The 15,303-nt window shown below is 42.2% G+C and overlaps 1 protein-coding gene across 2 annotated transcripts; it reads right to left on the reverse strand.

Annotated features, from left to right (window-relative positions):
* Positions 1–77: 77 nt before the first annotated feature.
* Positions 78–12,146, reverse strand: GOLT1B (golgi transport 1B). Of its 2 annotated transcripts, XM_054281876.1 has the most exons (6): positions 12,059–12,146; positions 6,738–6,829; positions 4,919–5,097; positions 2,076–2,157; positions 1,104–1,137; positions 78–747 (listed from the first exon to the last, which is right to left on the reverse strand). In XM_054281876.1, the coding sequence occupies exons 1-5, from the start codon at positions 12,081–12,083 to the stop codon at positions 1,129–1,131; spliced, it is 387 nt and encodes a 128-aa protein (XP_054137851.1). In that variant the 5' UTR covers positions 12,084–12,146; the 3' UTR covers positions 78–747; positions 1,104–1,128. The 2 variants fall into 2 exon arrangements, with proteins under 2 accessions (XP_054137851.1, XP_054137850.1); XM_054281875.1 differs by lacking the exon at positions 1,104–1,137.
* Positions 12,147–15,303: the final 3,157 nt, after the last annotated feature.

Genomic DNA, 15,303 nt, shown 5'->3' on the forward strand with positions numbered 1-15,303 from the left:
CATGTTCAGAACCAACATTTAAGACCAAAGTTATTAAAGATTGACCTTTTGCATATTCCGAAATGGAAGGCAAATACAATCAACTAACGTTTGGCTTTGAAACATTAAGATAACAATGCTGTATTTCAGCCACCTATTTACAAAAATGTTTACAACAGAACTGTGTAGGGTTTCCTTTTTATTGTCATAATACACTTGTAGATGAATAGTCATCTTAACCTTCATGCAAAGACGCATCTCTTGTTACACAAGAAGTTTCCTGTTTGATTTTTTTGCACTCTGAGGATAGCAAGCAGAGGGTTGGGTAAGTTTGGGTCACCCTTAAAAATGTAGGCCTGTTTGCTCTACTGCACCTTCAAAATAAGGAGGTAAAGAACAGGCACCGTTAATTCCACAAGGGTTCATTGCCTCTAGCATGTTTTCCAAAACCAACAAAAATAGTCTTGAACAGTTGTAACAGGGGTTATTCCATGACTTCCCCTCTTCAGTTTACTTCTCGAACTCTGGAGTTACTTTTCTAGAAGCACACTTGCTGAGCTTCTTTTCTAAAGTATACTGTTGACTATACATTTTAAATTAAACTGTTATGTAAAGAATGTAACAAGCTTTTTCCTTTGTACACAACTTAATCTTTGTGCTGAGTATTCTTCAAAGGGATTTTATAAATAATACAGTAAAAGTTTAGATCAGTCTTCCACCCTCTCGTCATTATACCATGTTGTTGCTTTCTCCAACTTTATCTACAAGCTGTGGAAAAGGAGACAAAAAGATTTTAGGTTGATGACATTTATGTAGAGTGAAGCTGCTCTCAAATACTGCTTGCTACTTGCACAGTTAGTATGTGACTGGAAATGAGAGTCAAGTAGTACTCACCGAGCTCTCATGGTTTAGGTTTGTGAAAACCAAAATTCTTACAATTGCAATTGTGTTTCTGCATAACATGTTTTTCTCATATAGACATTAACAGTGCAGCATGAAGATGCAACAGAATGAGAAAGGAAATAGAAGAATGCAGATAACACTCCCAGCTTAATGGTTAAAACAAAACAATACAGTCTCAGCCACACATGCATTAGTAGACCAAGGAAGATATTTCAACTGACCATTACTGTGGATTCTCTTCTGAGCCTACGTAGGCTTTGAATAAAACATTAACAATTATCTTTTAAAAACAAGATTTAACCCCGTTATGATCAAATTAAATATGATTAGGATCAATTGACAGATGAAACATTCAATTGATCATGAATGATGAGCCACAACTTGGCCTAACTGTGAGACTGGAACAGATGATCTGGAACACTCATTTTTAAAAAACAGCCTGTATGCATCTAAGTTATTCCCACTATTAAGTTTCAGCACTAGCTATTAAAACTGTTGCTTTCAAAACTAGTATTACAAATGCTTGTGTTAAAATACATAAATAATTTAGCACAGTAAAAGCAGTTGACTGAAACACCCTAGTTTAGCATCCTTCTGTTGTCTTCAAATCCTCAGCCATTTGGTTTAAAAATGGAAAAGTCAATTTGAAAAAAACACAAATCTATAGTAATAAACAGATGTGGCCTGGTGCAGTGGACCTCAATAAATATATCTGATGAATAACTGTGCAAGCTGAGAGTTTCTGGGTTCACCATACGAGCTGCAACATAACATTGAACTCCACTCTTTGCTTTTAGAGGCCACTTTTCCTAAGTTCAGCCAAATACTGCACCAAGTACGGTGCCCTCCTCGTTGTACAACAGGAGAGGAGGAGGATTCACCTGTCTGGTCAGCCAGGGCCAAGAGGGAAGCAGAGGAACCCCAGCATTCCCTCACAATGCAGGACTCTTCCCACTCCACTGCCCACGAGCAGGGGCAGCTCCTGCCAATGCCTCTTTTTGTCCTTTTACCCCTAGGAGTGTCTGCCTGGGAATGAGTGGGATGTGCATGGTGCAAGAACAGTGCAGGAATGCATTTGAAGTCATTGCTCCAAAGTTCTATTTGCTTTATTTTTGATGCATTTCTACAGGTGCTATATTAGTGGAATGAAAACCAGAACATGCTGCAGTTGTTGCATGAAGTACCAAACTTACCGAGCTTATACCAGGTAAATTCAAGAGATACCCAAGAACTGGAACTCTTCTAATAAAGCCAACCACCACAGGAAAGAACCCCCTTCAGGTAAAACATCAGAAGATTGTATTAGTTTTTGTAATTAAGCTTTCCTCATATTGCTGTAACATGAAAACAAATTAATTTAAACAATTTTTAAACCAAGATTACATAAAACCTTGCAGCTTGTTAGCAGCACACTTGTTTAGCAAATATATCAGTACACATTCATCAGAGTAAAGAGAAAACCAGGAATGAAATGGTGTATTTTTAAATGGATTTAATTTTCTTCATAGCTGGCAACTCTCAGTCAACTCATCAAAAAATAACTCAAGTGAGAATACCTAATTTAGTCAGCGAAATGGATTTCTCAAAATTAGCATACATATTTTGAGATAATTCCTCTTTATGTTATAGAAAATACATTCAAGACCCAATGTAGAAACAAGTGAAGTTAGTTCTCAGTAATTAAAGCCATGTATGATACTCTTACTCTTACATTAATAAAAGAAAATGAAGCATGACAGAGTTGTGCATTCATTTATTTCCCAAACTGAAGTCAGTGGTTTGAATGGTGACCTTGGGAATCTTCCCTGGCACAGATGCTCTGGTGCAGCCCCTGCACTCTCCACCTAACCTCTGCAGCAGAAAAGCAAATTTTCTGTGGCAGCATCTCAGCTGTCTGCAGGCAGCTGCTGGCATTCCCAGCAATCCTGTGCTCAGCATTCCCTGCATGGAATAAGGATTAATGTGCAATGAGGCCTCAGCCACAGTGAAACTGTGAAATTTCACAAGTCATCATCCTCTTCACCACCCTGCTAAGAACTATTTGCTGGGTAATATCCACCAATAAGGGGGGTTTGGAGTTTTGGTGTGTGGTTTTTTTGTTTGTTTGTTTGTTTTGTTGTTGTTGGTTTTTTTTTTGTTTTGGTTTTTTTTTTAAGACCAGATAATTCCATTTCAGCAGCCCAGTAAATTGTGAGGCAGGGCACACAAATCACTTGTAACAGATTAAAACAACTGCTGTGTCCAAGAATAAGGAACAGTCAGTACAGCAGGGATAATATTGTCAGCCATAACTCTGCAGGGCTGTCATCTGAACAAGGCTCCAAAAGCACCTTAGATTACAACAGCTGTCCCATAATAGCAGGGCAGTTTTCTGCTATGCAGCCAAGCAGCAGGACCCTGAGGAACAGTAGAAAATGGTGCTTGAGGAAAGACCTCATTTGTAAGATTTTCAGAAGGGAGCAAGTTGCTGACAAGAGGAGGATGGTTGAACGGAACAAGGCTGAAGCAAAACAAAAAGCTTTGCTTGAAGTAATTGCTAGTCAGCCTTGTAGCAAGGGATTTAGATTCTATCAACTAATGAGTGCTAGAAAAGATGGTCACAGAATCATGGAATCAAGGTTGGAAAAGACATTTAAGATCATTCACGCCAAACCACTGGTTTCCAAATGCTTTAAATTAAAACAGATCAGCTAAACATTAATATCTGGAATTGTCCATCCCTTGTTGATTCCCTTCAGGCTAAGGGACAGTCCTGGGGATAATTATTGATCTTTTATAAGCCTCTTAACAGTGTTTTACCTTGCAACACCACTAGATAATCCATAACCACACCTGCCTAGACAGACTAACTTATAACTCTTTTGAGATCTTTTAAAGGAGGGTGTTCTGTTGGAAACACATTCTATTTGCTTTGTACTGGCTGATTAAATCAAGCAAGAAGTGACAGTGTATTCAGTGGAATACTGAGATTATCACAGCACTTACAGTGACAGGATTCAGAGTAACACAGAGCAGAACAATAAGACATACATTAAACCCACTAAATTAATTTTCTGAAATTTCACTGTCTCCAGTGTTCAGACTGACTTTTAAAATAAACATTTTATCTGAACTAAATATCAGATTAACATACAATTTTACTGGCTACAAAAAGAACTCCATGAGAACAATGGTTTCACTTTGATTAACAGGAACAGTGTTATTCAGCCATTCACAGAACACTTCAGGGTCTGAAACTTGATCAATAACCATTAGTGGAACAATCTGCATCTGGAGAGAGGTCCAAGAACAACCAGAAGCCTCTCTTTCTACTTTTTTGCATATTTTTTGCTTTGTTCTGTAGGGAAGCATAGAACTTCAACCATGGAAATAAAGATAAAAATATAGATATCTATGCAGGTTGTAACAAGTAAAATTCTTTCACTATTACAGTAACATTTATGAAGAACTTAATTGACACATTGTGAAAGTTATAACATGTTTCAAGATTGCTGTTAAAAAAAATAGAATTTCCATTTTTCCTTAACTCAGTCTAGATACTGCTAACCCAAACAAGCAGTTCTGACTCCAAGGCACAATTGTAATGAAATATGGCAGAAAACAGCTTTTCCCTGGGCTGCCAAAGTGATGAAATGGTAAGGTTACAAACCTAGGATGGTTGTATCTAAATATTTTGCCCCATTTGTCAAAGAAAATAACAAATTCCCTACTGAAATTACGACCAAGTATCCCTTTTTCATGAGGAGATATTGAAACTTCATACTGCTAACAATTTGGGCTCCCACACATTTTGAAGCTTTACAATTCTTTGGTTAGACATCAGCATTATGAAAGTCACTTTAGTAAATGCCTCACCAACATTAACAGCTTTGAGTCTTGGAAAAATACTTACCAACTTGTAAATAAACAATTTCATATAAAATCTGTTGAAAAGGAACATTTAAAGGAGGCTGCTTTGTCAACTCTAACACAAACACTACACAATACATTTATTCCTAGATAAACTAACACAAAGTTGTTTTCAAACAAGACTTACCTGAACAATAGGAAGAACCCATAAATTTCCAGGATCATTCCTACTAAAGGCCAGCCAATGAGAACTATGAGCACACCACCCAGGAAGAAGCCCGTTGCTTTCATTTTGTGTTTTTGAAAGAAGAATCTGAATGTTCTTTCTAAACCGATAACAAAAGACAAGCCAGCCACAAATAAAACCTAGAAAAGACAAAACCAAACCAAAGAAAGAAAACAACTAATTATGTTCCCAAGTACAGGATGTAAACACACACATACATATTTTATAAAATTACACTGCCTTTCTTGCACAACTTCTGTTAATACCACGAGACAGTTGGTGAGAATGAATTTATTACTGATTTTCTTTTATAAGGTCCATCTTAAACACTTGCAGCTCTCAGCTGCTTGAAAGTAAAGGGTCTATCCTTTTAACATACCCAAGACAGAGGATCTGCCCTGTCACAGCTTTACCCACAGGTGGTGCTGAAGCTCAGTCCTACTGACAGCAAAGGCTCCTAAAAACTGACACCACACATAACAGCACCTCTGCTCTGTGCCACTGACATCTTCAACCGCTTCTGCTGATCTACTCACAGTGCCAAGCCAGAGAAGGAAAAAGCTGAACAGTTGTTTTTTACTGTGCAGAGTCTTTTTATTGTTTATTTATTTGTTCCACTATAGACTGAACACCATCACACCAGTCTCAAGTAGTTAGAACTACTTCTGGCGTCCTGAAGCAAAAGAACTTGGAATTATTATAACAACATTTTTGCTCAGAAAGCAATAGTATCTCAGGTTTTACTCATGATTGTTTTACTAAAGTTTAAGTTTTGGATGTCAATTTCTTAGAACTTCCTGCCCTTTCTGATATAAGTTTTTTTTTTTTTTAAAAACAATTCTCTGCAAGGATACAGTACCTTTTCTTGCATTATCTTTGGTTACCACATAGCCTGTCATTGTCTCTTCCTACCTACATTTTCATTTTCCCTAAACAGGATCTCGTATTTCCACCTTACATTAGAAAAAGAAAATAAGCATTATTTCATTTTTCACTCTCCCACTGCACACTTGATCTGATGGTTCATAACAATGCTTCAACAAATTCAGATACACAATTTTATATTTCCCTGGGAAATCTCAGTGTTAGAGAAGGAAACTGATCAGTTTGGTTGCAGACTTTTAGGCATCAGCAAAAGAAGGGCTGAACCTCTCCCAGCCAGGCTGTGCTTTGGCTGGCACAGCTGAGAACAGCAGAGGCACAGAGACTGGCACATGCAGGAAACACCCTGGCATTTGATATTTGGATTGGAAATGTCCTGTACCAGAACTAGGACTTATTTTCTGTGCTGCTTTGAGTGACAACTTTGATTTGGTAAAAGCTGCAGATATTGAATCTCTCTTTTATGAAGGAGGTCTGGCTCTTCTAATGCGAGAAGTGCCAGCAATTCATATTTCTTTCTTTCCTCCTACAGCACTGCAAAACTACATTTGCTAGCATGTACTTAAAGATTTTTATCCAAATAGATAGTCAAATTGACAGTGATCTCAGAGGACCACAAAAAAATCACATTTGCAGCAGCATAACTGTGGAACAAGCTGCTTCTTGTCTACCAACATCCCACAGGCCTGACCCACGGTGATATTCACATCAGTGTGAGCTCTTCTAACCTCAAGCAGCAAAAATGATTCACTCCTATCACTGAGCACTCCTCTTTTATACCAGATCACCACAGTAATCTTTGTCATTCAGCTTCAAACTGATAACATGATGTTCTATTTTGAGTTTATCTTTAATAGATCACATACTTGATTCTAAGCACTGCAGAAAAGTCACTTACATTTCCAATAGCCAAAAGAGCTTTGTCAAAGAAGAGTATCATTCCAAAGAAGAGGAAAAACACTCCAAAGCCTGTTAGTCCCATTCCAATCTCTGAAAAAGAAACAAATTTAGGCATGTAACAAAACATGGTACCAAGAAAAGGTCAGGGATAAAAACTGGGGAAAAAATTAGAACAACCACTCTAAAGACATTTTAAATTTAGGAACTTCCTTGACTGTACAAATATTATAAATCTTGTAGACCCCAGTTACTTCAACAGACAGATCTTTGGAAGCTGTTTATCAACAAAGGCCATGTTTGGAACTAGACACTGAAATTGAATGCATACATACATACATATAGGAAAGACATATATCCCTTTTGATTAATTGCTATCTTGGAGAACAGGATTGTTTGTAAATTAAAGGATTGTTTGATAATGAAACTTTGTTTTCCAGATTAGATCAGTTGGTCAGAACATGGTACAAATAACTCCAGGGTCGGCGTTTGATTCCCATATGGGTCATTCACTGAAGGGGTGGATCCTTGTGATTCTTCTCTTTTAATTCAGAATACTCTGGGATCTGCAGATCTTATCCCATTATTTTTCCCATAGTAATGTAAGTACCCTGGTCCTCTCCATGCTCCTGAAACATCATGTTCCATCTCCCATGACTTGCACAGCATTTTCTAGATGGAACAGAACTTGGATGAATCCTGCAGGATTTTTCCGAGTAGCACATGTGCTGACAGCTATCAAACCCTAGCCTGGGGCTCCAGACAACTGCCAGTTTTCACAAAACTGGCAGGTACTAAATATTGAGGGATTAATGTTCAATTATAATTTCCATGCTTCATATTTAATTTTTATTAATTAAATGGTAGATTTACATTACACATAGGTACAATATCACTAGACTGCTAGTGCTGTATAGCAGTTCCATTTTACGAAATTTTTCATTTTATTATCTTAACTTGCAGATTTTTCTAAAAATACCTTTTGTACTTAATTTATTTGCTTAAATTATGGACTGGCCAGTGCTGGGTTAACAGCTGGACTCAATGCTCTTAAAGGTTTTTTTCCAGTATAAACAGTTCTATAAACTTTGAGTTCTGCAAAGGATACTCAAGGAAAACTGGGAAGCCAAGAGTAGGATGGAAGGTTTGTAGGAGAAACAAACATCAAGCAAGGATTAAAACTACCATTTCACAATAGTATCTTGAAGACTGCTATTAGAAATACATCCTGCTTTTAATTTTAAATCTCTAAAGCCTTCCTTTGACTCTCACACAGATGAATGGGAGAGAAAAACCAGGAACAGCAGCAACAGGGCTGCAAACACATGCATTTATTATTTTTTTCACTGGGACCAGACACAGTAACTGACAGGTTTGTAAACTGCAAAACAAAAACAGCTTAGCAAAAGCCATCCTAATACTATGCCTGTATATATGCCTGTGTATTTTGAAGTTCCAAGTAGTTTTGCATAGCCTGTCCTGAAACAAAGAAAAACCACAAAATCCACAATCACATCCCTCACTGCTGCTGTGGGCCAGATCTGCCTCCATGGATTTTAACTGCACTCTGTTGATGCAGTTGGTCATTTGCTGTTGCTTGATGAGCTTGGGAGTAACGGAGGATAATTATGCCTGTTTTAGGACTTCTAAGTAGTTATTGGAAATAAATTTCAACACAGCTCAGATTGGTTACAGCAACATTCCACTCCCCAGACTTCTCTGAGGGCTTGGCTTTAACAAGGCTGTGAGAGCTGTAGTTGTGTGGCATAGCCTGCTGCTTTAAACTTTCACTGTGAGCATTTTAACACCCCACAATTAAAAGCACTAAGTAACTCGATCCAATCAATTTACTACAGGCACTCTCCGTACTGGTTTACAACAAAAAACAGAATTGCAAATTGTATTTTCAATGGATCTGCTGACTGAAGGCAATGTAACAATTGCAAGTGCCCTTTTCTCCAGTACTCTTTACTTCAGAAGATCAGAAACAATCTGCATTCTGGAAGGAAAACACTTCGAGGCAGGATTCCAGAGGAATTACCAGCTGCCAGCAAGATAAATAAGCAGTCCCGGAAGTGAGTATTTGCTCCTCCTCAGGCACAGCTCAAGGTGTGGATGTGGGCAGGAGGCAGAGCCACCTTCCAGCAGCTGCGGCAATTCCCTCTCTCACACCTCTGCAACCACCCCAAACCGGTTTGGAAGCACTTCTGCCACAACGGGCTCTGATTCACTGCACAAGTCACCCATGTGCTCTGGTTAGTGGAGGAAAAGGGAAAAAGAGAAAGGAACATTATTCTCATTATCCCAAAATAGCTGCTGGAAGAAGATGAATGGTCCAGGACTATTATCCTCCAATGCTGACATCTCAGTTACTGCCTTGATTTGGATCAGAATTTGTAAATATATTTAACTACACTTCTCAGAGGAAGGAAAAGAAAAAGTGTTGGTATTTTGTAGAAAATCCTTTCAACAACTTACGATGAATATTTATAGAGGGAGCAAACTATTTTAAAATGGTTTCTCCTGTGCCAGAAGAGCTTTCCCACGTTAGTCAAATACAACATATCAATGCCTAGAAATGCAGCAACACACACTGGTCAGGTTGTATTTATCCTGGATAATTATGATTTCCTGAGACAAGGGAGCAAATCATCATCAGTTTCTTCAGAAATTCCATAAGCTGTGCAAGACTACTGCAGCACGGTGTAAAAACAGCTCAGCAGATTTTAAGATTCAAACTTAAGATACATTGCTTGTGAAAGATTACGGCAGATAATATACATCTCAAGTCTTTTACAGAGCATAATATAGTGCAAAATAAAATGTAATTGTGTGCTATAGGCTTTTAGAAGACAAAACCTAATATTGCTTATATTCAATGCATAACTATTATTTTGCTAGCAGTATTTTTTAGTATTGAAAATTAAATTTGGGAAAACCTAAGTGAATTCCCTTGCAATTACTGGTGGTTTATAACACCATTCAACGCACCACTTAAAATTACCTTCTAGACTGCAGATGCAGAATTAACTTTCCAAACATCAGCAGTGGTTCTCTCCAGGTATTTTTCACACTATTCCACCAGTGACTCTATGGCTAACTCTATATTTTTCCAGACAGCAGTGAATTTTAAAATATCCAATGAACTATCTTCAGAATTTCAGAAAAACTGAAAAAAAACCCACCCTGAAAACCACTAAATGTCAGAGTGTTTTATTTAGTACTCCTGTCTCTGACAGTTACAACCAACAGTCTTAGCACTGGAAATAGCTGAAGGTCCCACACGAGGAACCAAGCAAAATAAAAACAGTGAGTCTCCTTCTGAAGAGATTTTTATCTTTTTGCCCAATGAATACTCCAGACTGGAAGTTAAGAGCAAAAGCAAAGCCCACAAGGGTTTCATCAATCAGAAAGGTAAAAGTTAACCCCAAGGCTTGGTACTCATCCCAGTAACAGCACAGTATCTGAGTATCTCAGATATTGAGACACTTAGCACCTGAATGCTGCTAAACTCTGCTCCCTGTCTTCATCCTTAGCCTTAACTGGCTCTCCAGTACCTTCATTTCCACTATCTTGCTATAAAGTTATTTTAACTTCTATTTTCTAGATTTTTCACACCCTCCTTCATAACTGATGCTGTGGTGCTTTACAGGCAGACTCATTTCCTTCTGTGGCAGTCATACCAGAATTGCACCATACATGGGATGGTCATTTAAATCACAGGCCTGTCATGGTCCTTCACCCTGCAGCTTAAGCTGTTATCAGGGAATCACAATGGTTAGGGTGGAAGGATCCTCTGGAGATCGCCCAGCCCAACCCCCCTGCCAAGGCAGGGCCACCTGCCACAAGTGACAAAGGAATGTGTCCAAGTGGCTGCAGAAAGGGAGATCCAGCCCCTCCCTGGGCAGCTGTTCCAGGCCTCTGCCACCTTCAGTGCAAGGAAGTGATGGCTCACATAGAGATTAAACTCCTTGTGCTTCATTCACTTCATGGCCATTGCTCCTTGTTCTACCACTGGCACCACTGAAAAGCCTGGCCCCGCTCTCTTGTCACCCATCTGGGATATTTACATGCAGAAATGGGATTCCCTCTCAGTCTTTTCCAAAATAAACAGGCCCAGCTCCCAGTCCTTTCTCTTTACAGATGCTCCAGAGCCCTCATCATTCCCGTGACTCCTTTCAGCAGCTCCCTGTCCCTGCTGTACCGGGAGCCCAGCAGTGCACGGAGCCCTGGGTGTGCCCTGGGGCAGAGCAGGGGGCAGGATGGCCCCTGAGCTGCCAGCCCTGCAGGTGTGCCCTGGCTGGGGTAGTTCAGAGGGGCAGGATGGCCCCTGAGCTCCTGGACACAGTCCAGAGCACCCCGGACACCACTGGTGCTCCTGGCTAAGGACACACTTAGGAACTGCTTTACTTTCATTTCTTTGGTCACTATTTCCAAGCACTTTGGTAGAAACAAAACTATGGCCACATACAAATATTTTTGCTTTTTTCCACTTCAATGTCGTGGCCTCACTTTGAGGCCGCCTCAGTGTCACCTGCAGACGTCTGGTGCGGTACCACCAAGAGCAGCACAGCAAAGCTCTTTACTGTTTGGGTAATTAAGTGGTTCCAGACCACTGACGTCCAGAGGGAGGCACACGAGAAGAGCGTAGCTGAGTGTTACTTTGTTTATCGTTCAGCTTTCATTCATTCTCTCACAGTGCTCAGCCGAAGTGCCACGGGCACAAACCCACAAACCCAACAAACCCTAACAAACCCAGGCTGGGTAACAGGAAGAAATGTTCTCCTGTAACGCTAGCCAGGCACCGGCACAGGGTGCCCAGAGCAGCTGTGGCTGCCCCTGGATCCTTGGGAGCGCTCCCGGCCAGGCTGGACGGGCCCTGAGTAGTGCAAGGTGTCCCTGCCATGGCTGAGATGATCTTTAGGGTCCCCTCCGGCCCCTCCGCACGGCAGCACGGCACACCGAGCACTCGCAGCCCCGGACACACGCCGGCCGTGCTGGCAGAGCTCTCCCAAGGCCGGGGTCCCTCCGAGCGCTGCCCCGCCGCTCTCCACCCCCTTCCCACCCGTGCTCCCCGCCAGCCGCCGCTCCCTCCGCACCGGGGCCGCCGCCGCGCCTTTCGCTGCGGGGATGCGGCCGTGAGAGCTCCCCCGCCGGTGTCCAGCGGCCCGGCCGGACCGTGCCCGGCCGCTCCCGGGAAGCCCCGCCGCGGACAATGGCTGCGGGCCCGGCCGCCCTGGGAACCCCCGGCCCCCGGCGCCCCCAGCCCGGCAGCGGGCGGCCCCTCTGCGCTTCCCCGGCGGGAGCGGCGGCAGCGCTTACTCTGCGTGTCGGACAGGGAGATCATGGTGACGGCGGCACCGGGAGCGGCTCCGGGAGCGGCACGGGCGGGAGCGGCACCGGCGGCGGCGGCCACGTCTTCCGGAAACACGCACCCCGCCGCATGAGAGCCGCGCGCCCATTGGTCGCACCGGCCGCCAATCAGTAGCCGCCTTGTACGGCCGCGCGGGCGCACCGCCCCGCCCACGGCCCGCGATCGGCGCTGATTGGCGGAGAGGCGGAGATCGCGCCGGGCCCCGTGCGCCAGTGGCTGAGGGCGCGCGGCGGAAGGGGCGGGGCGGGGCCGGGCCGGCGCGCGCCGCAGGTGGGAGCGGGGCCGCGGGGCGGGAGCCGCGAGGGATCAGGGATGAGGGATAAGAGATAAGGGATAAGAGATAAGGGATGAAAGCTAAAGGATGCGGCACCAGCCCTCGGGGCAGCTGTGCGAGCTGTCGGCCCGAGCCACGGCTGAGCCCAACGCACGGGAGGACACGGCTGCGAGGCGCTGCTCCTGCTCGCCCTGGCGGCCTCGGTCCCTTCCTCCGTCCGTCCGTCCATGGATCCATCCAGCCCCGTCCGCCGCCCCACCGAGCAGGGGCATCCACCCCGGCCGTGCCCGCGGCGGGCGTGTGGGCGTGGGATGCAGGGAATGCCGCACTGTACACGCTCACTGTGGATATTTGAATGCCATTCACACTGTCATAGTCCCACACTGTGAATACCCACACGAGCAGCGTGCCCAGGAGGTGGGGGAGTCGCCGCCCCTGGAGGTGGTTAAGAGGCGTCTGGGTCTCGCCCTGGGTGATGCGGAAGTGTTTTATTCACACATCATTTGTATTATATATTTCCTCCTCTATTTATAGGAGCAGGGAAGGTGCTTGTTATGGTGGAATCAGCTGGTAGTGAGGAATTTTTCCCCCAGTATTTATTGTAATGCTGAATTTAATCCCTTTCATCTTCCATTAGACTTTGATATTTTCTGTTACTGCATCATGAACTATTCTTTCCATCTATGTAATAAATCTCTTTAGTCTGGTGTTATTAAGGTACAATGTGACAAAAACTGTTGTTCAAATAATGACCCAATGAATTAAATTCCACGGTAATTTCACTGATGATTATTCAAAGTTGAACCCCTCCTCTAAACCAAACAGCATTTTCACTTCCTCCTAACAGATCCTCTGGGTGTTATGGTGGCTGCCTTTCTAAGGGGCACAATATAATGTGTCCAGGCTTTTCTGTAAAATAAGCTTTGAAGAGATCAAAATTGGTGAGTGACTGGTCCACCTTAGAGCATTGCTCTTGCAGGAAATGTATGACTTGGTTAAACTTCACTTGGGTTCATTTAGAGGCCTGGTGAGCTGTGGCCTTGGGAATTGGTTGGGAGTTTGTGTTTATCCATTTTGCAGAAGGGAAAAAGCAATTGTCACCTAGTGGAGCTTCTTTATGTGAGCAAATTAAATTAACCAGTGCTTAAACTGTTACACCCACAGCTCTGGTAATGAAGAATCTCCTGCAGTAAATTTGTTCTAAAGTTGAGAAGGTTTACTTATAAAATGAAATAAATACATGTTAAAATATATTTTCTTTTTAGTGACAGCTGTTTGGCTAAATAAGATCTCCTAAAGATAACATTCTTTAATCTCCGAAGATGAGAGCTGTTGCAGGTGATCCATAATTTATATTACATATGTTCATTTAGGTAACAAGACACAAACACTTCATGTTACTGATTGTTATTTACAATAATCTATACATAAAACATTTTGCGGGATCTCTGCTATTATACTTAAGATTTGAAGAAAAAAAATCTTTTACTGGATAGCTTTTTATTTCTTAGGTGAAACTAAACCAAAATGCCCCATCCCTGGAAGTGTTAAAGGCATGGTTGGATGGGGCTCTGAGCAACCTGCTCCAGTGGCAGGGGAGTTGGAATGAGATAAGCTTTAAGGTCCCTTCCAACCCAAGCTATTGTAGGATGAAAATCAAGAGTGTCAAGGAAATTACTTGGTTTTCAATATTTTTAAAATGTGTTTCAAATTTTGAGATACTCTTTACTGTTTTCTGCTGAGTACCAGTGGGCATTTAGGAAGATACTTATCACCATTTTGTGCTATTTGAAATGAAGATATTTTTTCCCTATCACACATTTTCGTTTCCATAACCTTATTACCATATCTGCTCTGGATGGGCCAAAATCTCTTGGGTTTTGTGGGTGTGGGGGGGGAAGTAATTGCTTCTGATGTTTTTCTGACCTGGCTCTGGAGCACATGCTTGGCATGCAGCTGTATGTGTTAATTATTCTTTTAGACGCCAAGGACTGGATTCTAGAACACAATCTGCAATTCACACACATCATATTGGGATGGAAAGAGGCAATTCCTGCCAAAGAGTCATTTGTGTGACCCAAGCTTTTGGGGAGCATTTGCTTCACTTCTTTCATGTGTGAAGGACGGATAAAACATTTTCCCTCTACATCCAAACCCTGTTGCTCAGCACATCCTTTTCTTCTGTGGAGGAGGGAGATCTCGGTACATGAACACAGCTTGTTGCTAATGGCCCTCTTTACAACTCCAAAAGAGTTAAACTTACTGGGGTTAATGTTGCTTCTCACATGTAAATAAAGACTTTCTATTAACAGCTTGATCCTTGCCTTGAGTACAATTAACACAATTAGAAGTGGCATCAGCTCATGGCTGTGGTCTCTATTGTGCCTTCTCCTTGCCTCTGCCTGCAGTGCTAGAGGAGGTGTGGTGTCCATTGAGAATGAGCTGCAAGCAGTGCAGATGCAGATCCAGGAGCTTGTGGATAAGAAGCAGGAGCTCCTTCGAAAGAAAATGAGAGTAAAGAATCTGATAAAACATACCTCAGGAGACTTGGAGGCAGGTGGAAGTAAAGACACTGAAACCTCAGCTGAGGAATGAAACAAAAAAGGTTTGCAGAATCAAAGTCTAATCTTTTAACAGAAAGGTGAACTAATCCATTAGGGGAAAATGCACTTATACAGAGTTTTGTTTGGATAATGATATTGTCTCATTTAATTTTAATCATCTGGCTGACATGCCAGGGTAATGTTTGTACTTGTCTCACTGGACATTCCTAAACGTTAATCTTGAGTTGTTCTGGGCAGAATTATCTGTACTGTCAAAATGTCCTATTATAAATGCTTAAACCCTTTGCTTTCTGCAAAGTCACAATTTGATCTGTTTTGCTCTTAGAATCCCAGGGTAAATTTTTATTGCATTATA

The sequence above is a fragment of the Melozone crissalis genome, unplaced genomic scaffold (assembly GCF_028551555.1).
Source record: "Melozone crissalis strain CALT ecotype California unplaced genomic scaffold, PUWL_Pcris_2 ptg000033l_1, whole genome shotgun sequence".
NCBI lineage: Eukaryota > Metazoa > Chordata > Aves > Passeriformes > Passerellidae > Melozone > Melozone crissalis.